This window comes from Eptatretus burgeri, chromosome 2, assembly GCF_056783735.1.
Source record: "Eptatretus burgeri isolate ZD-2024b chromosome 2, Ebu_testis_v1, whole genome shotgun sequence".
Lineage (NCBI taxonomy): Eukaryota > Metazoa > Chordata > Myxini > Myxiniformes > Myxinidae > Eptatretus > Eptatretus burgeri.
This window is the reverse complement of record NC_140962.1, coordinates 82,434,389-82,458,539: the sequence shown is the minus strand read 5'-3', so window position 1 is coordinate 82,458,539 and position 24,151 is coordinate 82,434,389. Positions and strand designations below refer to the sequence as shown.

Below are 24,151 nucleotides of genomic sequence, written 5' to 3'. Positions count from 1 at the left end.
TTGGGGAATCCTGAAGAGTTGTTGAGTACCTTCAAGACCACCGTCCCTGATGTTGCCAGTGGATGTCTTGGAACTCACCGCAGGGAAAGAATCATTTTATCTCAAGAGACGCTGGATACCATTGAACAGTCACAGGGCCAGGCTTAATGGCAGAGCTGAGCTGTTCAGGGAGCTGAGGTGTAAAACTGTATGTGTGCTAAGGTTGGACAAGGAGGCTGATGTGTGAGGGGGTAGAGCATCACCTGTGGTCAGGTGATTCTCATCCTGCTTACAGGGGAATTCGTGCATTGCATTCCTCCATGCTCATCCCTCGGTGTACTGCAATTAGAGCGGAGGGTAGAGGACTCTTGACAGAGGAGTCCGAAGTGAAGGCCTGCTGGGCTGCTTACTTTGAGCGGCTGTACCAGGCTGATCCACCTGCTGTTGAGTTGGATGTCAGGGGTGTTGCTATCCTTATTGCTGACACTCCACTCAACTGTGATCCACCTTTGTTTGTGGAAACACAGGCTGCAGTGAACCGAATGAAATGGGTTAAAACTCCTGGGATCTGTGGCACCCATGCTAAACTTATCAAGGCTGATGGACATGCTGTACTCGTGTCGTTGCATGCAGATCTGTGCTCTTCCTGGAACACAGGCATCATCCGAACTGACTGGAAGAGGGGCCTTGTTGTCCCTCTCTCAAAAGGGAAGGGTGATCCACACCCTCCTTTGTACGCTGGCCTCCACACTTTCCGGTGCTTGTATGGACTGGATTCTGGGGAGGATGTCAGAGAGATCAAGCTTTGGTGCATCATTTGGGAATGTCAAGATCTCTGACCTTGATTTCACAGATGATGCAGTCATCTTTGCAGAGACTCTTGGTATCCTTTTGGGGGGACCCTCGAGGTGCTGAATGAGGAGTCTGAGCCACTGGGATTACGGGTTTCCTGGGTCAAAACTAAGATCCAGGTTTTCAATGACATCTTGGTGCTGCTATCTTGTCTGTACCTGTTTGTGGTGAGGATGTTGAGGTCACTGAGAGATTCACTTAAGTTAGCAGTGATATTCATCTCTCTGCTGGCTGTGAGCCAGAGGTCAATCGACATCTGGATCGGGCCTCAGGAGTCATGGATTCACTGGATGTTTAATTTTTTAAAATAATTGAGTGCTCCATGGTGCAGGCATTATATGACATGACCTCACACAAATTGCAACAGAAACTCTTTCAACTGGCTTATTCTCATAAATATGTCCTGTATAACATATCAAAAGTCCTAAGGAATCCAATTGGTGGAAACTATTGAAAAGTACTGAAATCGGTGATGGCATTTTTCTCCATTGCCGCCCATGTTAAAATAATGGATTTTTGCATGTCTGCTTGTCTGATGTCCACACAAAGGGTTCAGTACTATCCACAATCTACCAGAAACTTTGTTTTACATGAGACATGATATTGGGTGCCGTACAGTGCATGTTCAAAAGGAAATTTACAACAAATTAACGAGATTTGCATTGTAAAAACGGTCAAGTTGAAAGTTGCAAAATGTGCAATCAGTGAAATTCATGTTTGATTATTTGGCACAGTTACTGTACTTTAAAAATGAATTCTCGTGTTTTTTTTTTTTTACATTATTGCAGTGCCATCACATCCTGAACAATGAGTGGCCCTCCAAGATGTGCCATTTGTAAGGACCCTGCAGAGGGGGGCGGACAGCCACCATCCACACTTACTGAAAAGGAGAGTGACGCCATCAACCGAGCAAGTAAATCCAGAAATGATGACATTCATACATCACCTGGGGAACTGGTTCATCAAGTCTGCCGCAAGAAATATACCAGCCAACAACAAATAGCGAAAGCACTAAAGGAGAAAGAACAAGAGCAAGTCGACAGGCATGTGCGACTTCGCTCAGCTGATGAGGAGTTCCATTATGACAGACTGTTCTGTGAGAGGTCAGCGCATGTTGGGACCAAGAGGAAGATTTCTGATTGGACTGTATTCCCAGTGAGGATAGTTGAGTTCAAGGATACGCTCTTGAAATCTTGCAATGAAAGAGGAGATGCCTTTGCAGTCATAGTGAAAGGTCGTGTGTTGTATGTGCATGACCTGCATGCTGAAGATGCAGTGTATCACCAAGTGTGCAGCGTAAATTTCCGTACCAAGAAGCAAATGCCAGCAGCTCATCAGACCAGCAAAACGGAGGTAAAGAAAACAAAACTTGGTCGGCCACAAGATGAAGAAAGATGTAATGCCTTTCTGGAAGTTGCAAATGTTCTCGAAGAAAATGACAATGAACAGATCACGATCAATGATCTTTTTAGCCGGATGGAAAACAATCTCAAAGGCTCAGAATGTCAATCATATGGCTACACGCAGATTAAGTTCAAACTGAAGGAACAGTTTGGTGACAGAATCATCCACACCGAGATTAATGGGAAGCCAAATGTGGTTACCTTCAGAAGCACAGCCAAAGCGATCCTCCAGGACTTTTATGCTCACAGAAAAGCTGATCCCAAAACAGAGAAGAGGAGGATTATTGAAACTGCTGCCAAATTTATCAAAAATGACATCAAATCAGTGGAAGCATACCATGATGTATATCCTGACTGTGAATCACTGAAGTCTGAAGAGGATGCCATCAACTTTCTTCCAGAAAGCCTCAGGGTTCTCCTGAAAGGGTTGCTTGGGGTAAACAAGCTCGAATGAGCCAAGATCCTCTTCCTCTTAGTGATGATGCAATAAAAACGAATATGACGTCATTGTGATGTATCAGGTTTGCAATAAATTATCTGTGCTGATGCCCGGCTTGATTCCCGCAAACAAAATTCAAACAGCTTGCAAAGTTTCAGAGATAATGGTATAGGCGATTTCCATTAGCGGCGATATTATGACGTCAACTTTTTTTCAAGGAAGAATTTCCAAAATCGGAGATGGTTTCTGCCTGCGCATGAGCTCTCTGCATATACATGGCAAGTTTCACGAAGATCCGATGAAAACTCTGGGTTGTGAAACAAAAAATAGGAATGACGTCATAAAAATTGATATGACGTCGGTGATGTATCATATGTGTGGTAATTCATCTCTGCTAATGCCCTGTTCGATTTCCGCAAACAGAATTAAAAAAGCTTGCCTAGTTTCGGAGATAATTTTTCATGTGATTTCCATTTGCGGAGATATTTTGACGTCATAACTTTTTTTTAGGAGGAATTTTCAAAAATCGGAGATGGTTACTGTCTGCACAGGGTATTTTTTACATATATAAGCCAAGTTTCAGGAAGTTTCGATGAAAACTGTAGGCTGTGAAACAAACAAAAAGTCAAAAAATAGGAATGACATCATAAAAATTGATTTGACGTCATAGTGATGTATCATATGTGCGGTAATTCATCTCTGCTAATGCCCTGTTCGATTCCCTCAAACAGAATTCAAAAAGCTTGCCGAGTTTCGGAGATAATTTTTCAGGTGATTTCCATTAGCGGAGATATTTTGACGTCATAACTTTTTTTTAGGAGGAATTTTTTAAATCGGAGATGGTTACTGCCTGCACAGGGTATTTTTACATATATAAGCCAAGTTTCAGGAAGTTTCGATGAAAACTGTAGGCTGTGAAACAAACAAACAAAAAATGTCAAAAAATTGAAAGTTTTTATGTATATATGCCAGGAATGACATCATAAAAATTGATATGATGTCATAGTGATGTATCATATGTGCGTGCGGTAATTCATCTCTGCTAATGCCCTGTTCGATTCCCTCAAACAGAATTCAAAAAGCTTGCCGAGTTTCGGAGATAATTTTTCAGGTGATTTCCATTAGCGGAGATATTTTGACGTCATAACTTTTTTTTAGGAGGAATTTTCAAAATCGGAGATCGTTACTGTCTGCGCAGGGTATTTTTTACATATATACGCTAAGTTTCAGGAAGTTTCGATGAAAACTGTAGGCTGTGAAACAAAAAAGTCCACAAGAACAACAACGTGAGTAAGACTTAGAGATCCTCCACGAAGATCTAAAAATGCCGGCATGAAAACTGCCTCCATCGGACAAGCAATCATGCAGGCGACCCGATCAAGAGTTATTCTGGCGCCACTGTAGATTGGGATGGGAGTCCAGGTCCACCACCACTTTGCATCACACTTCCTGGTCGATACGCTTCACAAGCTTGGATTCTGCTGCTCCTACAAGGAGGTGCAAACATTTGTTCGCAATGCTGTGGTGTCGCTTAGAACTGACATTCCTGGCTTCTCCGGTGAGTTCGTCCAGTATGCCGCTGACAATGTGGACCACAACATTCGCACCCTGGATGGCAACAACACCTTCCATGGTATTGGGATGATTGCTGCCGTTACACCAACTACCAAGACCATTAATCCCATCCTCAGAGCAAAGGTCACCCCTGATGTATCCATGGTGGGAAGAGTTCCAATTCTGTTCCACAGGGAAGTAGGCAGTGGAACAGATGCAGTGACATGCCAGAAGCTTGTCACTTTGGAGGCACAAGACCCAACGACAGACCTGGATCTTATATGGAAGACAGCCATCGTTTTTTCCTCACCAAGGCCAGCATGATCTGGGATGATGCAGTTTGTATAGCATGGCAATCATCCAGGGAAATCATCCTTCGTCTTACTTCCAATGATCGACATGAATCCCAGTGACACCACATGCATCTTCTCAACACTGAAGTTTGTAAGTGAGCATGCCCGCCGCCACAATGCCACACCAATCGTTTCCTTTGATCAACCACTATGGTGAACTTTGATAAGGCCCTCTTGATCATCGATGCTGAACCGGAAGGAAGCGACTTGAGCAACATAGTCCTGAGACTTGGAGGCTTCCACACCGAGATTAATTTCCTGGGGTCCATCGGGCATTTAATGGCTGGATCTGGGTTACAAGAAGTTCTGGAGCTCGTCTATGCAGACAACGCCGTGGTGCACATGATGACAGGGAAGGCAATTGCACAGGCTGTGCGTGCACACCTCCTTGTCGATGGTGTCCTCATTGCCATGATTGTGTCTGACGCACTTGATGTGGCTCTCCCTCAACAGTCTGGTGAGCCAGAAGATGCAGATTCACAGGAGATCACTGATGCACAGATGTCATCAGATGAAGATACTCCAGCTAGAGATGGGACGGGAAGCCCTGATCTGGATGAAGTTGCTGTCCTCTATGAACATTTGATGGAGGGATCAGTGCCTGCAGAGGAAGCTTGTCATGCTGATGTGGTGCTCAGAATAAAGGAACTGCTAAGAAACAAAACTGAATCCCTGAAATCCTCTAGTAGGACTGCTGCCCTCTGGTTGCAGTACATGGATATGGTAGACATACTTCGCAAGTTTATGAGAGCAGAACGTACCGGAAACTGGGCACTGTACCTTGAGGCAATATCAGAAATGCTTCCTTTTATGGCAGCATCTGGGCACAATCTCTACAGGAAATCGGCTCAGATCTATGTGCAGCGGATGTGCAAGCTCCAGGAGGAACATCCAGATGTCCACCAGAGATTTGAAGAGGGATTCCATGTGGTCCGAAGAAGTGATCGCCTATGGGCTGGCCTGTCCATAGATCTCATCATTGAACAAGTGCGAATGAGAAGCATGAAGACCAGTGGTGGCCTCACAAAAGGGTGAGGGATGACAGAACAGCAGCGTGTAACATGGCTCCTCGCCATGACAGCTTGTGCTGAAGTCAACAATGCCATGCAAGAGCTAACAGGAGTCAATTACAACACTGGTGAGCAAAACAAGGACATGACAGATGCAAGGTAAGCACATCACCTGAAGGACACACATGCAGTTCTGAACTATCTCCATGAAAGAAACCCCTTCTGCCCTGATCCAAGCTTGCGCAGTGTCTCGACTGGGGTCCATGCACACACTGCTGTGAATGTTAACAAGGCAAAGACCACCGGGAACACCATCTTGGCCAGCATGGATGGACACACCACTGCTGAGTACACATTCATGAAAAGGGATCGGGCAATCACCTTGAGCACGCAATCATCAGTGAAAATTGGTGGCGAAGCAGTGCAGGTGGAACCTCAACTACTTTTCCAGCGATTCACAGTTGCTGCAAAAGCATCACGAGATCTGGCGTCAGTATTAAAGTATGAGTATTCAAGTTTAACCGATGAACTTCTGCCGCCAGACTGGGGATGGAAAGAAAGTGATGGGGGGCTCATCCCTGTTCAAACTGACTTACCACCAGCTCCCCAGGAACTCCTGCAGGTCATCAGATGCAGCTGCAAGACAGATTGCAGCAGCCTAAGGTGCACATGCAAGAAGCATGACATTGAGTGCTCTGTTGCATGTAGCAACTGCAAAGGATCAGGGTGTGCAAATTCATTTCAGACTGAATGTGATGACAATGACAATGACAATGACACTGATGAAACCAGTGGTTGAGTAACCAAACAACCTAAAATATTATGTTGCCTTATATAGTACTAGCGATACCCGTGCACATGCACGGGATAGCAGTACAACATAGCTGGTAGCAGACGACAGACCGTACACGGGGAATGACAAAATTACGCATTGTGCAAAATGCAAGTGGTACTATGGAATGCCAAGACTTCCCAAACATTTTCGGCATGTCTGCTAAGTGCCACAGCAATTTCATAGGGATCGTGTGACGGTGAGCCAAGTTTTTAGTGTGCAAGCTTGGTATTATAATAGAGATAATAGTGCTGTTACTTTAAAATAATGTCTTCAGAAGCACATGACTTTTTATCATTACACATTATTAGTTATGTTGAACATCAGTGCATGCACTATTAAAGTATATATGCCAGGCCATAATAAATGGATTTAAATCATTTAGAGATCTTATCTCAAGGCATGGATCATCTCAATAATAAAACCAGACCATCTTCCTATGGAAATGTGTTTAGAATTACATATATAGTTAGAGCGTTGCTAAATATCGCATTATAAAGTAGCAAAAAGTGGTACCAGCGTACGGTTAAGAAACATTTTGAAAAAAGTATTTTTTAAATTTTAATTTATAAAAAAAAAAATTCCACCACTTGGATTCATGAGCACTTTTTTATATGTTATAGAGGACACATTTATGAGTAATGAACAGTTATCACATTTTCTGTTGCAATTTGTGTGAGGTTCAGTCCTTACTTGTCATATAATGCCTGGACTACTAATCCCTTTCAATTGGTGCTCAGGAAAAGTAAAATAAGGTTCGATTTAGAAGAAGGGTATTGTTATAAGAGTAATACAGCTCATTACCAGAATTGTTGCAGTCCTCATCGAAAGGCAGTCGCTGACTGGGCATCCTCCATCATACAACGTTTTTCCTTGGTACATCTGAACTCTTAACCACCTACAGTATAAGGCCTTCATCTGCAGCTTGAGGAAATACTGCTCTCCCCTGATGGCCACACCCAGCTCCTTTGTAGGGCTTAATTCCTTGCCATAGCTCAGTGAAGCTCACATGTCTAGCTCTTCTCCAGGTTCTCGCTCCAAGCCAGCTCTGTTTGCACCCTCATCGCACAACTCACTTCCAACTCCAACTCTCTCTTTTCTCCCGCTCCTCCATCCATGTCCACTTTGCGATCGCACGTTTATTGGCCCCCCCCATGGACCGTTCATGCCTCGACATGCCCACTGTTTGTTGGCAGCTAATGGTGGCTTCTCCATAAACTCGTGCCTGCGAGGCGCATTCAGGGTTGTCTTTGGAGTGGAGTCAACACTTTGTGACAGGAAAACATTTGGACTGATCATCGGGGAATGATGTCGGGGTTTAAAGAATAAATTTTGGGGGGGGGGGTGGGAGGGGTCATGGCAGTTTAGACCACATGGAAGGTTGGGGGTACACAATTTATCATCATCTTGTAATACACTCTTCGACACACGTCCTCTCATTTTCGCACAGACACAGTACACTTATGGTAACCATGTAAAAATGGCATAATTAGGCTATATTATACCCATTACCCTGATCGCATTACAACAACAACAAAATATATGTACATATTGTTATGTTTGTGGGATAGATGAAGGAATTTAAAAGGAGAGATAGGATCGTATAGAGTTGCTTAGCCCGTGGACGTGTAGGAAAAATCTCGATGTAATTAAGTTGGGAAACTGTGAGCTAAAGTGTTGTCACCACACCGGTGGGGTGGGGTGCCGTGTTAATTAGATAGGGATTAGGGATAATTCCCCCAGCATGTAATTACCCCCGTGTCACTTTTCCCTACGTTTTGTATTCCAAGATCAGCAATAAAGGTGGGGAACACATCCCTAAAACAACTACAAGCGGGCAGAAGCCCCATCTTCCTGGGCTTGGGCGAGCAAGTCATGCCCTAGAGAAGGGAAAGGTTGCTGAGTAATAACCAAGGGAGGAATGACGTGTCAGGAGGGCATAAGAGGCCATAAGAGAGAAGAGGCCACGTTAGAGGACACGGAGGTTCTCGCTTTTGCTCGCGGCACGATGAAGGCTGCTCACAATTATCGTGTTCGTGCTGTGTGAATTGGCTCACGTGCCGAGCAGGACGTTGGCCGTTGACGGTTCGGCTGAGCCGTGAAGTGTGTACGTCTCTGAGGAGGGAAGGAGGGCGTGGCTCGTGGCCTCATCACGGGGCCATCGTTCAGACTGGGTGTGGCACCTGGTGTTGGTTCAGTGGTTAGGGTGGCAGCTTGGAATCCCAGGGTCCTGAGTTCAAGCCCCGTTGGCTGCTGAATTAATACATCAGGGGGTTGACTCAGCCTGTCAGCCTGTCATCCTTCCGAGGTCGGCGAAATGAGTAGCAGTTCCAGTGTGTGTACTGGTAGAGGGGCACTACATCAGCGACACAGTCACGCTTCAATAAATGATAGCTACCCTTGCAGCTAAGCTGCCATACAACCACACAGACTGGGTGCAAGAGAGGAACGGTCGGCATAGTTGCTCGTGAAAAGAAACTGCACAGGATCTCTGAGCCTTGGTGTTGATTACCGCTCACGTATGCTCTTCCCGCTGCGAGAGGGTGACTTGGCGCCATTTTTTGGGGGCTCATCTATGAAGCGCCTAATTCCACGTTCCATCAGGACCATCTGGATCAAGCTAAGTACCAACATTAAGGAGGGATTATTTCTCTTTATTTTATCTGCCCTTTGTGTGTATGTGCCTCAATTAGAATTTGATTTGGGTTACCTCACGTCTTGATTGATTTTCATTATAATTGTTGGTTTTCTGTTTCATTAAATTATAATTTATTTTATTTGCTTGTGTCCTTGTATTTGTGCTGTCTTGGTGCAGCGCTTAACTGTTTTCCCGCGCGCGCACATTCATCTCCGAGAGTCTCGGCTGTAGGCCTCCAAGGGAGAAGTTTGGCCATCCGTCCAGGGAGGGGTCAAACCCCTTGGGCACGACAATATATTTAAACTGATAACTTCAGATGTGCTCGATTTACCTTATTTATTGCGTCATTTTGTCGATTGTACTTAGAGCTGAAAAATCATGGTTTCCTCATACCCTTCTCTTTTCCGAATGTGAGCATGTTAATAACAGCCTTGGTTGTTCGGGAGGTTTTATTTGAATGGTAAGTTTTAAGTTTATTCACTTTTTAAAATTAATTCAATACTGACAAATAAAAATTCTGCACTGTATTAGCTTGAGTAGAGCATTGTTTTTATCTCTTGATTAATTTTCTTGTGGGGCAGTGAGAGTATAATTTCTCCTTTGGGGTATGTTTTTGGTGGTGACTTTGATAAGGAACTATTTTCGTTTGATCTCTCCTTTGGGCATGCAAGATTCTTACTTTTTCTCCTTTCTGCTTTCTATTGTTGCGGGTTCGGGGGTCGGGGTGAGAAGACCACGGGGAGGGGGGGGGAGGAAGCTATCTTGGGTTCCCACCAGACTCTCCGGAATTGCAGGCCATCGCACACGGATAACTCCGTGACGCGGTGGGTCACTAACCGACCGTGAACGCCAATAACTCAACCACTGACTTAGGGTCCTCCATCCAAGGTTTAACCTATTACCTAAAAATAATTACGTGACCTAATTACCGGGGGACACACCCTCGGTACGCCTTGTCCGAACTGGGTCACCTTACCAGATCAGATGCAGCCGAGCGATACTGCAAAGGAACGTACTGGCTAAAATAACGCATCATTGGGAATGAAGTCCTGGATAGGCTGGGATACGGGCCATGCTGAATCGATGAAAGAAAAGACAAAAATGAGCTGGGAACATTTCCACACAATCATTTATGAACAGGCAGGCGAGGAAAAGTATGTGGTACAGGGAATGTAGTTTATTGTTGTATGTAAAGCAGGGATAGAAATAAATGTGAGATATGACAATAAGACAAGCAACAAAGCAGACACATAGACTTGTACCGATATATCTTCTACAATCTTAACTTAAAGCTGGGACTGGCGCCATCACTTACACACATACACACACACACAAACAAAACCCGATAAAGAGGAGTTCATTCGAAGAAAGGAGAGGAGATGAGGCTAACGGTCTCGTAATACCTTGCACAGTTGACCGACCGCGCTACCCAGTACGTTTTGAGGGGACGCTCCACTGAACGATCCCTCCTTGAGAGTTGGCGCATCGTCTCCTGCCTGGTTACGGTGCTGGCGCAGAATCTGCGCCGATCCAGAGAATGGGCATCAGGCAAGAGGGAGGGTGGAAGGTGGAGCCAGCGGCGAGTGGGCGGAGTCAAGCAGGCGGAGTCAGCACGCAAAATCAAAGGTCGAGAGAGACAGATGGGGTTGGCGGATCCAGGCGGCGAATGTAAGGATTCCACAAAGAGGAAGGCGGAGATTGAGAATGAGTGGGCGGAGTGGCAGACGGGACGAGTGGAGCAGCATGCTCATACAGAGATCGATCCAAGGCCAGACAAAGAGGACGACTACGACTCCGGATGGCTTCGCCATCCGTCCTTTATAATTATTCGATGCAGATTTGGGTTGAAAAGAGCACGCCGCGCGTGTCCTGTACAGCGTTGGGATTTAATATATGGTTCTACTATTTCCTTCGTCAATGTATTCTTGCAGCGGAGGATTTTTCCATCGTGTGGTTGATGCTTCTTTTGGCCTCCGCGAGGACACATTATTATAGTGGAGGTTGTTGCTGTGGTTTTCACAGGCGGCTGTCTGGGTGCGGTGCCTGCTTGCATTTATTTCAGGAATAAGAGGAAAAGAGTTGGAATGAAGATAGAGATATAAACAGACCTAACTCTGAGATCCACACAACGCACCGTCCCGTTTGACCCATTAGACATGAGGGAAAGGTCTAACTGCACGTATATTAATGAAATGACTGTCTTGGGATCACTGTATGTTGGGCATGTGGTTTCCAGAACTGCAACAATATTATTGATACTCACTTTCTGCAGATGATGACTATCTCAATTTCCTGGAGATGCTGCAGACTGGAGATGAACGGCCAGCACACAATCCAGAAAGTATTCTGGAGGAGTTGGAAGCCAGAGATCGAGAAATGCAAGGTGAAAGTTTTGCTGCTTGGAAAATGTCAATATACAATCTTCCACATTGACCTTCTTCCATCAAAGTTCCATTTAAAACTTGTATTTTTCCTAGCTAATCGAACGACGCCCTTGCTGCAACACCTAAAAACGAAGATGATTGAAAAGCAGGTAATGATTGCACCACAGTTCATGACTTCTTGCATCCCAGTCTGTTTTTCTTCATTCTGTGATTGTCATCATTCCAATGCAAATATCGAAAGAGAAGTCATTTTCTTGCATACATTATTTTTATTTTCCATGGGGTTCAGATTGCATACATATACACATTGTAAACTTTGGCTTCTGCCTGTATTGTTTTATTTTTAATGGTGTCTTAACTGGAACAGTGGTGGGGCAGTAAATAATGAAAATAGATTACAATACAAGAGGCAAATGCTGGTAGAAAGCTTCAGATTCATTTGTTTGTTTTTGTGTATTTATTCATTTGTTTATTAGTTTGTTGCTTTATTTACTTGTTCCTTTCTACTGTTTTGTCCTGCTATTTGGTGTGAATTTTGCAGTTGTGAACTCCTGAATATTGTGTCTACTTGTGTTATTTTGTGTGGCTGCTTTTCTATCTATTTCTTGGTTCTTCCCACTTCCCCCACCCTCCACATCTATAGCTTTCATTTGAAATTACAGAACAAAGGAGAATTAGGTTGCCCTTCATTATAACAACCTTTCGCCCACCCCTTTCAAACTTCTTCATTCCACTTTCCACAGCGTTTGCGTGAGGAGCGCTGGACCGAGAGGCGCAGGCGGGAGCAAGAGGCACGGAAACTGAGGGATGAAGAGAGGAGAAAGAAACGTGCTGCAGAGAAACGTGCTGCAGAGAAACATCGCCGTCATGAGAGAGAAAGGGAGAGGGAAAGGGAGAGAGAGTGTGAAGGTGATGTGGACAAGGTTGTGGATTCTGGAAAGGAAACACCAGTGAAGGTAATGGAGAAGGATGATTTAATTACTTTTTCATTTGCCTCAATCTTTGACTTTCAAAATAGCTCTCAATGTTGGTGGCACAGAATATATCTATCAGGTATTACTTTTCATTGGTGACTGCTGGTATTATTAAAATGACTATGTATCTGGGGCTCTCCACAAATGATGTATGTGGAAGTGAGGGGCGTGTGGAGAAGTTTGTGAGTGAAATTTCGCCATTTTAGTTTCTGTAATGCATAGATGCCCTTTCAAGATGTATTTATTTAAGCTTCTTTCTGTTCTTCAGAGAATTTGCCGATCTTGTTCACAATTTTGTGGGCATTAAGTATCCTTCAGTATAATTTTATGGAGGTTAAGAATTATTTGGTGGATGCCATGAAGAATGTCTGTTGGCAGGGCTGGATTTAGACATGTGGTGGCCCCTGGGCAGCCTTCAGTTCTGGAGGCCCACCCTAACTTAGAATACTAAAAAGGTGACAAGACATATTTACAGTCATCCATAAAGTATATTTTTCAAGAACAAAGAATCTGAATAAAAATGTACATCTATAAAAATCATGATCAATCTATATACATGTAAGAATCTAGTTCCTATGTTTCAAGTATAAAGAATATAAATAAGCTTGCACATGATCAATCTATAAGATTACAAGAATCTGCGAAGTTCCTGTTTCAAGCATAAAGAATTTGAATAAGCAAGCTGGCACATCTTTAAACATCATGATCAAACTATAAGAATCTACGACGTTGGAAGTTCCCATGTTTCAAGTATAAATAATCTGAATAGTGTCGTGAATAAGCAAGCAGGTCAATCATGATCAATCATAGAATCTACAATCTAGTACAGTACCTAATACCTATATTTACAGACCACTGATGAGACCACCAGGCACTTTACGAGACTTGACCCTTGCAAAGTCTTGGATCAATTTGTCGAAGTCAATCTCTCTGAGAATGTCACATTCAATGCTCATCAAGGCCAGGTGACTGAGCCTATCATGACACATTGTAGTACGTAGTCTGTTCTTGATGAACTTCAATTTACTGAATGAACGTTCTCCAGAACAGTTTGTGACCATGAGCACCAAGTACATCCGTAGCATTATCTCGACATTTGGAAATGTATCCGCAACTTTCTTATCCATCAACAGTTTCTAAAGGAAATGTTCTCTCCCTATCTTATCATCTCCGTATTCCAGGAAATGAGTGAGGAGCTGAATATACCTCAACAGTTTTGTAGAGCAAAGAGCAAACAGCTAAAGCCGGGTTAACCAAACGTAAGCTAACTCTTAAAGTAACCTTAAAAATGCAAGGACCATAAATGTAACCTGAAAAATTTGACGATAAGAAGAGTAAAGAGACGTGCAAAGTCCCATACTCCCATATAAATCAACTGACTTCTATATAAAATAGAGAATGAGATAAGATGAATATCTTATATCTGTTCCACTAACTACCAACTACCATTCAGGCACTCACAAATACATTTTTCCTTACAATTTTTTTTTTCATGAAATATGTGGAGGCCCCCTGGTGGAAGTCCCTGGACAACTGCCCAGCTTGCCCATGCCTAAATCCGGCCCTGTCTGTTGGGCCAGTACCCTGGCAAAATTACAAATCCACTCTTGAGTTTGTCTTAATAAAGGAAGAATAAAATCAAACGGTCATTTCTTTGTTGTATTTTTAATTTCTCGGGTATTGACTTCCGTCGTGTGCAATGAGTTGTGATCTGCACAGGCAGTGTTGCAGAAGACCGGCACACGAGCAGGGCGGGAGGAACGAACATCTGAGAGCAGAAGAGAAGGCTCTGTGGCAAGTGGTCAAAGCAGACCATTAGATGGGGAGCGGGAGGCAAAGAAGGTGGAAAGGTGAGGTCGTTTTTTTTATTTCACGGAAAGTAGGACATGGGAGGAGGAGGCAGAAACCAAATAGGTAACTAAATGCCACAATTTTTTTGTGCCTCGTTTTATTTCAGATTGGACCATCCATTGGATGGTGAGCGAGAACGGCACAGAGGATGGGAACGAGCCAGGCCTGGTGAGGAGCCGAGACGTCGAGCGGCTGGTCGAGGTGGGACTGAAAGAGCGGATCGTCCCCAGCGGAGGGAGAGAGATTTTCGTCGTGAGAGAGATGGTTGGGTTACTAAGGGAGCTGGAAGAAGAAGTGAGGCACCAAGGGGTGGTGGTTGTGGTGTTGGTGGTGGTGAGGGACATAAGGGAAGTGTTGGTGTTGGGGAGGGTGTCAGGGTTATTGCTGAAACTCAGAGAGAAAGCAGACCTGAGGAAATTCGAGTTGATGGAGGTGCAGGTGTTTCTGTACGTCGTGAGGGCTCAACTGGAAGTGAGGAACAAGCAACTCGACGAATCAGAAACAAGGTTTGTCCGTTTCGTAATGTGATTGTTTGCATTTAAGTGAGGAAGGCTGACTTTTGCACACAATTTGGAAATAAGTTACTGTTTTTGTAAGACCTCAAAAGGGTGTGTGTGTGTGTGTGTGTGTGTGTGTGTGTGTGTGTGTGTGTGTGTGTGTGTGTGTGTGTGTGTGTGTCTGTGTGTGTGTGTGTGTGTGTGTGTGTGTGTGTGTGTGTGTGTGTGTGTGTCATGTACCTTGCATTACTCAAATCTTGCATCTTTTCTTTCTGTTCACCCTCATTTCATAGGACCGGCCATCTATCCAGTTATATCAACCAGGGTCAGGCCGGAGGGCCCGTGGAAAAGACGTTGAAGGGGGAGCTGGTCGAGGAGGGAGGTGATGATTTAGAAGGGACACCTCGGAAACATTTTATTTAATTCCAGCACATTCTTTGTCTTGGAGTGCAGTATTTGACTGCCAGGCTGGTGGTACAGCCCACCTAGGATATTACTTTTGACAGTAATACGATTGGTGTACCTAACACTGCAGGTTGATTCATGTTATGGATTTTATGAATATCCAGATTTACCTACTTCATATAGTATTTCAAGTTTAATTGAAATTTTGCTGGGTTTTTTGTTTTGAATTTGATGCTTTTGTATGTTATTTGGACTCCTGCTTCAGTCATATTTATCGATGTGCAAAAGGAAAAATGTATAAAGGTATAGAGACAAAATAAATTAAAACGATACACAAATTTCACCGTATTTTTCATCTGTCATCCTTTTCTTTAAATATAATAATAATAATAATAATAATAATAATAATAATAATAATAATAATAATAATAGAACTGTGGGAAAGCAATTTACGCACATTTTGTATAATTTGATTACTTCTTGCACCCTCTTCTCTTCTAAATGTCTGCAGTTACAGAATATAAAGTACTTTTTTTTCAGTGCACTACTTGGGTCGCTTGGAGTACGATTTTAATTAGGGCTATTGGAATATATATATATATATATATATATATATATATATATATATATATATATATATATATATATATATATATATATATATATATATATATATATATATATATATATATATATATATATATATGGCAGTCCTTCTGTCTGTCCGTCTGTTTTTTTGTAACGGATAAGCTCCAAGACCAGTGAACCAATCTTGATGAAACTTTACACAAATATAGAACTAACATTCAGCTCCAGGATGCGCTCAGTGGCTCTCCATAAAAATGAAAAAAAAAAAAAATATATATATATATATATATATATAAAATAAATAAAATTTCCATTAGAAAAAAAAAATGGCTTTCGAATAGTGAGCCGGCGTATTAATCAGAACAAAAGGTTTCATGGTTAAAAACGCTAGGGTTTTTTTGAAATACAAAATGTTCGTATTTGTTGACTTTTTAGACATACACATTCTCCTCCTGTTATTTGAATTCTCGAACTGCACGCGCATGGCAACAGCTAACTGCTGATCGATCTGCTCATGAAAGAGCCAGGCAAGTGGAGTCAGCTGCAGAGAGAGAGAGAGAGAGAGAGAGAGAGAGAGAGAGAGAGAGAGAGAGAGAGAGAGAGAGAGAGAGAGAGAGAGAGAGAGAGAGTTGTCTTACTACTGATATATCTGCTCATGAACGAGCCAGGCAAGCAGAGTCGGATGCAGAGAGAGAGCGTCGCCTAACTGCAAATAGAGCGTCACACCGATGCGCGAGAGAATCACAAAACTCACGTTCCAGCTTTCTAGGTCCGGGTTTGGGCAGGACATCAAGGACAGTTGCCACTGCTGCTAGAAACATTGAGTGGCTCAAGGCCGCCTTCAACTATGACCTATCTGAGGATTATGGCAGCATAAAGCCTTCCTTCCATAAATCTGAGGAATAAAAGAAGTCTTCCTAATTTTCTCCATACAACTAATGCCTCAGTCTAACTAGCGTGAGGAAAATAGGGCAAATTTCCCGGGTATTACCGGGTACTTCAGCTAGTGTGTATATATATATATATATATATATATATATATATATATATATATATATATATATATATATATATATATCTACTTGGCAAAAAAGGAAATGCAAGTTGATGACGCATTTTTAGGTCATCTCTATCATCTCAGTAGAGATGACCTAATAACCCCAGTCTCGAAGTCTGTCCGTCCACAATCAAACCGAGTAGAGACAAATAATCAATTGTGGAATGGATAGAGGTCGATGAGACATGCACAACGATATAACTTTCAAGGTCGTCCAATGTCGAGGTCAACGTCACGAGGCTGTCAAAGTTGCGAAAATTGTCGATTTCAAATCGTATCTCCTCCCTCATTTATCGAGAGAGATCAAATGTTATTCGTGATTCAGATACTATGGACTATTATCTAGAACAACATGAGCCATTTTTTGGAAATTTGCTCTCGTTCCGATTTTATAGCCCTTCAAACTTCGTATGGGCCGTTCATAAAGTACGTACAAAAAAAAAGTATTAAAAAATTAAGAACCAGAAGTCTCAGACAAATATTACATTTGAATCTTTTGTCAGATTTAACTAAAACAATGGAATACAAGTTTATATGCACACTTGCTTTCATTTATGACATTAACATTGTTTTGAATGTCAATTTGTACTTTTATTTTCAAAATTGACGTGCTGTGATATTAAAAGAAAAAGGTAAATTACACCGCTAGGGACTGCATCGTCATGGCTTACAAACATCGGTTCATAAGGAACTGCTGGCTTTGCAAGCGATTAGCGATGTATGAGGGGGTTGGGTGGGTGGTCGCTAGCCTGAATACAGAGGAGGGTGGGTGGTTTTGAAACCCGGAAGTAGAGCGTACATACTTTATGAACTGCCCCTATTCCAGTCTGGCACAGAGTTACTTTTGACCTTTGGCAGAGATGACCAGCACTCCCTCTTGGGGGTATTTTTTAATGTGCATTGTTGTGCACAAATTAATCAATGACAAATATTTGTAATACCATTTTAAGCACTTGTATTTTCAACCACATTTCTTGAGTGGCCTTCCTCACTGAACCACCACAATGGGGGTTGAATGGATTTTCAAACAATCACTTACTGTGGCTTCCAAGGCTAAATTGCATAAGAATGTTGATGTTCCTGTGGTAGTCTATGGTCCATGGAGGCTTGAACCAAATTCACTCAGCAGACGACAATTCCACGACTAAGTCAGTATGACTGGGCCCACGCAATTGGAATGCTTGATGCGGGCATCTCAGCTCGGAATGTGGCCATACATCTGCAAGTGCACGAATCAACTATAAGCAGGCTCAGACATCGTTTGAGACACTGGAAGTGTGGCAGATCGTCTGAGAAGTGGTAGACCGCGAGCGACAACGCCCATTCAGGATTGTGACATCGTTCTGCAGCACCTCCGTGATCGACAACGCAACACAGAAACCACTGCAAGGGAGATGCCTGGGCATACAAAAAACAGGATTTGTGCTCAGACTGTCAGAAATCGGCTTCGTTCTGGAGGACTCAGGAGCAGACGCCCTTACAGAGGTCTCCCACTGACGGCCGATCGTTGTCGCCGTAGGTTGGTATGGGCCCACCAACACTGTGACTGGATACAGAGAATGTGGAACCAGGTGTTGTTCTCAGATGAGTCACGATTTCGCGCAAGCAATACTGGCGGACGGGTACGAGTTTAACATTTTTATTGCTCAAAAAGAAATCAAATTCCAACCTAAGTCATGTTGAAACAAAGCCTTTAAAAATAGAGATAACATCCGATCCATGAACATTGTCGATTTTAATTTTCCTAGATTTGTAGATTGCATATTTTGCAACAGCACCCAGAAAATTTAAATGAACACCCACATCTCTACATATAGGTTTAAAGGGTACACCAAAAATAAACATGTGTAAACTAAAGGAAAAAGATGATTAAGTAGAAGAAAAAGAGAAGTTGGTTTACAACACTTCACATAATCATGAAACAAGTATTCCTTCTCATCACAGAAAGGACACATTTCGGGCAGCAAATTATTAATATGGTGAACAAATATATTGGAGGGAGGGCCCAGCCAATATTTAACTGTTTAAATTTCCAGATAATTCCACGCACCACTTGGTCCACGAGTCGGACAGATCTAGAACCAACTGTGGATGCGACCACACCAACAGGTTTCCACTTAACCCCAGATATAGTCCAGTCGCTTAGGGTAAAAACATTTACTGACTGGACAAAAGCACCGAACTTGGTACAGGGCTTCTATATGATGTACTAAACAATTCTGGAAGGGGAGCCAAGCACAAAAATTGCATTGGCAGCTTTCTTGATGGTAAGAAAGGCCTTCGGATTTTCGTGTTTAGCCACGCCCAAAAATGCTCCTATTGTTGCGGAGGAACCACTGGAATGCGGACAAAATGGCAGCACTGGTGGCAGTAAGTGTGTTTTTAATTTGTAATCTGCTCGGAAATTTGTGTTTTCAATCATATGACAAAGAAAGCATACGACTAATTAAATGAGAGATAATAAGCATCATGTGTGATATTGTGGAGTGAATTTTGACATGATTGGAGAATAAAATCGATCGTCAATTGCTGATCCGGTTTGACCTTGGAGGAAGACGATCGATCAATCGTCATCGATGATGATGATAAGGCCAGGAAAAGGGCTGGGTAGGCTTGCCTTCATTTTTGTGTTCAATCAGATGAGAGAGAGAACATAAGCCTTTTTATGTAGTTGAACGTTTTATGATGGGGATAATTCTCAGCAGGAGGGGAGGGGTGTAGTAAAGAAGGGCAAGAAGGGGAGTGACCCCCACGACACAGAGTGTGCCAGTGCGGAGACCTTTTTTGAAGTCTTTTTCTAATTACCTGGCCTATAAATGTGCCACAGAGTTGAAACTTCCATCAAATAAAGGTTATCCTTGACCTTTATTTAGCTGTAAGACAGCTTTTTATGATCACCTATTTATTCCTGAGAGGGAGCAGCAATCCTATTGTTATGCCCTGAGGGCCCAATCAAAACAGTGTGTACCAGTGCTGAGACTTAATTTGACATGATTTCACCTTATCCATTTGCTGATTTTACCACTTTTGACCATTTTGTGAATGATTATTATCGAATCTAATGGCTAAGCAATGTTTTATGAAAAGTCAGTTCTGCACATATACAAATAGAATCAATCATAATAAATAACAAGCATGGTGATTTCAAATAGTGTGTAAATTTTGTGCTCTAATTTTTAAACCAACTTTTGATTTTTTTCAATTCCACTTGAAAGTGTGACTTTAAATAATTTCAGGTAGGTTATAAATACTATAATTTCAATTGTACCAAGTTAATTCCGATATTTTTTCAAAAATTCCTACATTTTTGTGTCGGGGAGTCCAACCTGATGACAAAATCAACCTGTTGGCATAATTAGGGCTTGCTGGATGTATATTTTGACAATATCCTAATTTAGTCCCAATAGGTACAGATACAGACGACTCCTTTATTATAACTCTTCTTATTTCCAGGTCGCGCGCCGGGTTGATTGGGACCTTTGTGTCGTGTGCCAGTCACTATCTGCAGAGGAATTACGTTGTCCCCTCGATTCCAACTCATGGGATGGAAATGGTGCAGCATACACCAATTTCCTTCAGAACGTTGGGCTGTTCCAGGAAATGAATGCACTTCCCATCAATGTGGGGTATGGTAGTTCTGGGACAGCAGAGTGTTTCATCCGAAACAAGGCTCGTTGGCACAAATCTTGCCATGACAAATTCAGCACCTCGAAACGTGATCGTGTTCGAAGGAAAATTCAAAAAGAGCCCCGTCCAGATCAGACCGATGCAGATTACATACCAAAGAGACTGCACCAGCAACAAACGGACATTCATGATATGTGTATATTCTGCTCATCGTCCAATGGTCATTTGCACTCCTTCACTACATTCGAGGCTGACCGAAATGTCCAAATGATGGCGACTGAGCTGTCAGATACTTCACTACTGGCCAAGATTAGTGGAGGTGACTTGATTTCCTTGGAGGTGAGGTATCATATCGAATGCTTCACATCATTACGAAATCGATACCGCGGTCGGCAGTGCGCTGCGACAAGGGAACTCAAATGTGATGACTGTAAACTGAAAGAAGCTCGGGCATTCGTCGAATTAATCACATACATAGAGAAGTCAATCGAGGAGGACAATGTCACTTTGTTCAAACTAGGCTAGCTCCATGACCTTTACACGAATCGGCTCGAGGACCTCGGCGTGAAGAAAACAATTAATTTTTTAAGAAACATGAAAAAAGATAATCTGATCTGATAATCTGAGTATATGTTTTTTAAGAAAACATTTTTTTAAGATAAAATGAAAACAATTAAGAAGAAAACAAGAAAAGAAATAACTGCCAGAATAGACAGTCTACAGGAACAGACCGATGGCAAAAATCTATTGCTGGTGGTGAATTCACGATTACGATGGGTTATGAAAGATGCTGTCAAGGAATGTGACTTCGACCAGGACACGCTGATTCTTCAAAAGGCGGCTAAAATCATCAGAGCTGACATATTCAACAAGGAGACGACATCATTCACCGGGAGTTTTGAAAAAAACTGTCAGGTAAATTGTATTCCAACAAGTCCACTCATGCTTATAATCTATGATTCTAAAAGAAGTTGATTTGGAAAAGCGCGACCGACAAGAATCTCAATCCTGCCTGAGTGTGTGTCAGGCGATTCAATTCAATGTGAAAAAGAGAACATCAGGTGATGGACACGAGCGTCATAACAAACAACGCGAAGCCCCTCTTCCTATTTTTATAGGCATGAACATTCACGCTCAGACCAGGAGTAAAAAGTTAGTGGACCAGATGTCCAGGCTGGATTTGAGAGTGTCGGACGATCGCGTCATCGAAATAGAGGAGCAACTTGCTTATGCTGTTGGAGAGCGATACGACAGTGATAGCGTCATCTGCCCGGTGAATCTCTGGAAAGGCTTGCTGACCGTGGGTGCTATAGATAACATAGACCACAATCAAACGTCTACGACAGCTACGACTTCGTTTCACGGAACAGCCATCAGTTTATTACAACATCTGACGGACAACAGTCGAGGCAAACGGCGACCACCTCTCAAAATTCCTCCTCGGAAATCCAACAGTGGCCTCAGTGTAGATTACACAAATGTGCCCATGGTAGCCTTGACGAAATCCACGGTAGAAGTGGCACATTATGGTAGTCCTGCAGCCGACGATGATGTCAACTTAGTCGCGGCGGCTATGGTCGACGAAGCTGCATGGATTCATCACGCATCTGACATTTTGTCACGGACGGAAATGGGCGTGAACGACAAGTTGACGTGGTCCGCATTCCATGCTGCTCTGCAACATAATACACCAATTCCATCAATACGGGCTACGTTCCCGCTGTTCTACGAATCGTCTGCGTCAACTTCTATGATCAAGCATGGTATGGATATTGTTAGAAAGGCCACTGAATTCTTGAACCCGGCCCAAATCCCCGTCATTGCTATGGATCAACCCTTGTATGCAATCGCGAAATTCATCCAATGGAAATGGCCCGCGGATTACGGGGAGCAGCGTTACGTCGTCATGTTTGGCGGTCTCCATATCGAGACTACTCTGTGGAAGATCCTCGGTCAAATTCTGGATGATTCTGGCTGGTGTACGGTTATGACGGAGGCCAGGGTCGTAACATCAGAGGTTGCCGATGCACTGCTGAAAGCAAGTCACTGAAAGCGTACCAGGTACGTACAATCACTCCCTCTGGCGGGCTATCATCGAACATGAACTTTATGCTCTCCATCTTGGTCCACTTTGTAAATCCACTGCAATGCATGCCTCAATCATGCTTACGCTACAACGGAAAAAATGGTATGTATTTTCTATTTTTCAGGCATGTGCATCAAGTAACCTTATGCGCTCTCGCAGCACTACAAACGGAGGCGTTCGAAGGAGAGATGGACGGTTTCGAAACGCGGAGGGATACCATGTGCAACAGGTGTGGTTCCTTCTATTATTGGGACTTGATAATCCATCTCCATATTCTGGTCCATACATTCGTCAGAGCACACCGTGAGCGTAACTTCACACTAGACGTGGATGTCCTACAAGCACTGGTTCCTCTATTCTTTGCTATGGATCATCTGAACTATGCACGGTGGATATCTGTCCACATTCAAGATCTGAAAACCCTCCCGGATAGTATCCTAACAGCATTCACCGACCAAGGAGCGTGGGGTGTCAGCAAGAGCATACACGTGTTCTCTGCCATACCCATTGACGAAGCTCATGAGCAACAAAACAAGATGATCAAAGGATCTGGAGGGGCCATCGGTATTCTGGAGAATCCTGCGGCATTGAGGTGAGGTTTGCTTCTGCCGCTGACATTTCAAATTGATACAGGCCTAGGTTTACGGCACCCTGGTCACTGAAGCCACAGCAGAAATATATTTTGGTCACGTTAGCTGATCAAAGTGCGATAGCGTGTGAATACATTTGACACCCTTGGTAGTACAGTGGAAACCCTCATGTGGACCAACCGGGTAAGAGAACCTCTCATCTGGGCCACTTTTTCTCCAGTCCCTTCAGAAATTCCTATCTATTTCGTACATTGACTGATCGGCTAAGGGGACCACCCCTGGTTCGGGCCACGGACCACCATATTACCAGTCCCTTGAAGCAGATTTGAACTCTCAAGCGGACCATTGTCAATTCGGTGCGGACATTGCAGCTAATCGTAGCTAATGAAGTCGTAGCTAATCTGAGTATATACAAAGCTCTTTGACTGGGCAAGTACGACTAACTGCAAACAAACCATTCCAAAAAGACATTCTCCAGATGAATCAAATGATTCTGAAATGAATTCGGAAACAATTACTCTTTACCCAATCAAATCGTGGGATTTTGGATCAGAATTTCAGTAACCAATCGGAAACCCGCCTCTGCTCCTTAAGTTCTGTGCTCCACGCTCAGATTGTCACAGATTTCCATTTGCTTCTTTCCACGACTGCCATGGCTCAAAAAACTCCCCAAAAAGAGTTGACGCTGGATGAGTAGGTCAAGATCATACAGAGTGACAAAATCAAGTCTCAGCGTAACCTCGCAGTTGAGTACGGTGTCAGCAAGTCACAGGTTCAGCGCATCTTGAAGAGAAAAGCCGAAATCATGACAGCGTACGAAGAAAATGCTCCAATTATAAAGAAACGCTTCAAAGTTCAAGAAAATGAAAAGATCGACGAAATGATGTGGTCGTGGTTCAGTCGCGTTCGAGCATTGAATTGTGCTGTCAGCGGTCCGATGGTAAAAGAGCATGCCATGGAGTTCGCACGGTCGCTTGAAGTTCCCGAGGTAGATTTCACGGCAACCAATGGTTGGCTTTCCCGATTCAAAGC

At 43.1% G+C, this 24,151-nt stretch overlaps 1 protein-coding gene and 1 pseudogene across 1 annotated transcript in view; both read left to right on the top strand.

Moving 5' to 3' along the window:
• Positions 1 to 15,514, top strand: part of LOC147032434 (uncharacterized) — a 45,676-nt gene extending 30,162 nt beyond the window's left edge. Inside the window, exons 5-10 of the mRNA XM_085870059.1 lie at positions 11,333 to 11,443; positions 11,538 to 11,593; positions 12,188 to 12,400; positions 14,138 to 14,268; positions 14,376 to 14,775; positions 15,060 to 15,514. Of these exons, the coding sequence (XP_085726185.1) occupies positions 11,333 to 11,443; positions 11,538 to 11,593; positions 12,188 to 12,400; positions 14,138 to 14,268; positions 14,376 to 14,775; positions 15,060 to 15,152 (1,004 nt within the window). The 3' untranslated portion in view covers positions 15,153 to 15,514. The remainder of the gene's footprint in view (positions 1 to 11,332; positions 11,444 to 11,537; positions 11,594 to 12,187; positions 12,401 to 14,137; positions 14,269 to 14,375; positions 14,776 to 15,059) is intronic.
• LOC147032435 (uncharacterized) lies at positions 4,006 to 6,389 on the top strand (annotated as a pseudogene).
• Positions 15,515 to 24,151: the final 8,637 nt, after the last annotated feature.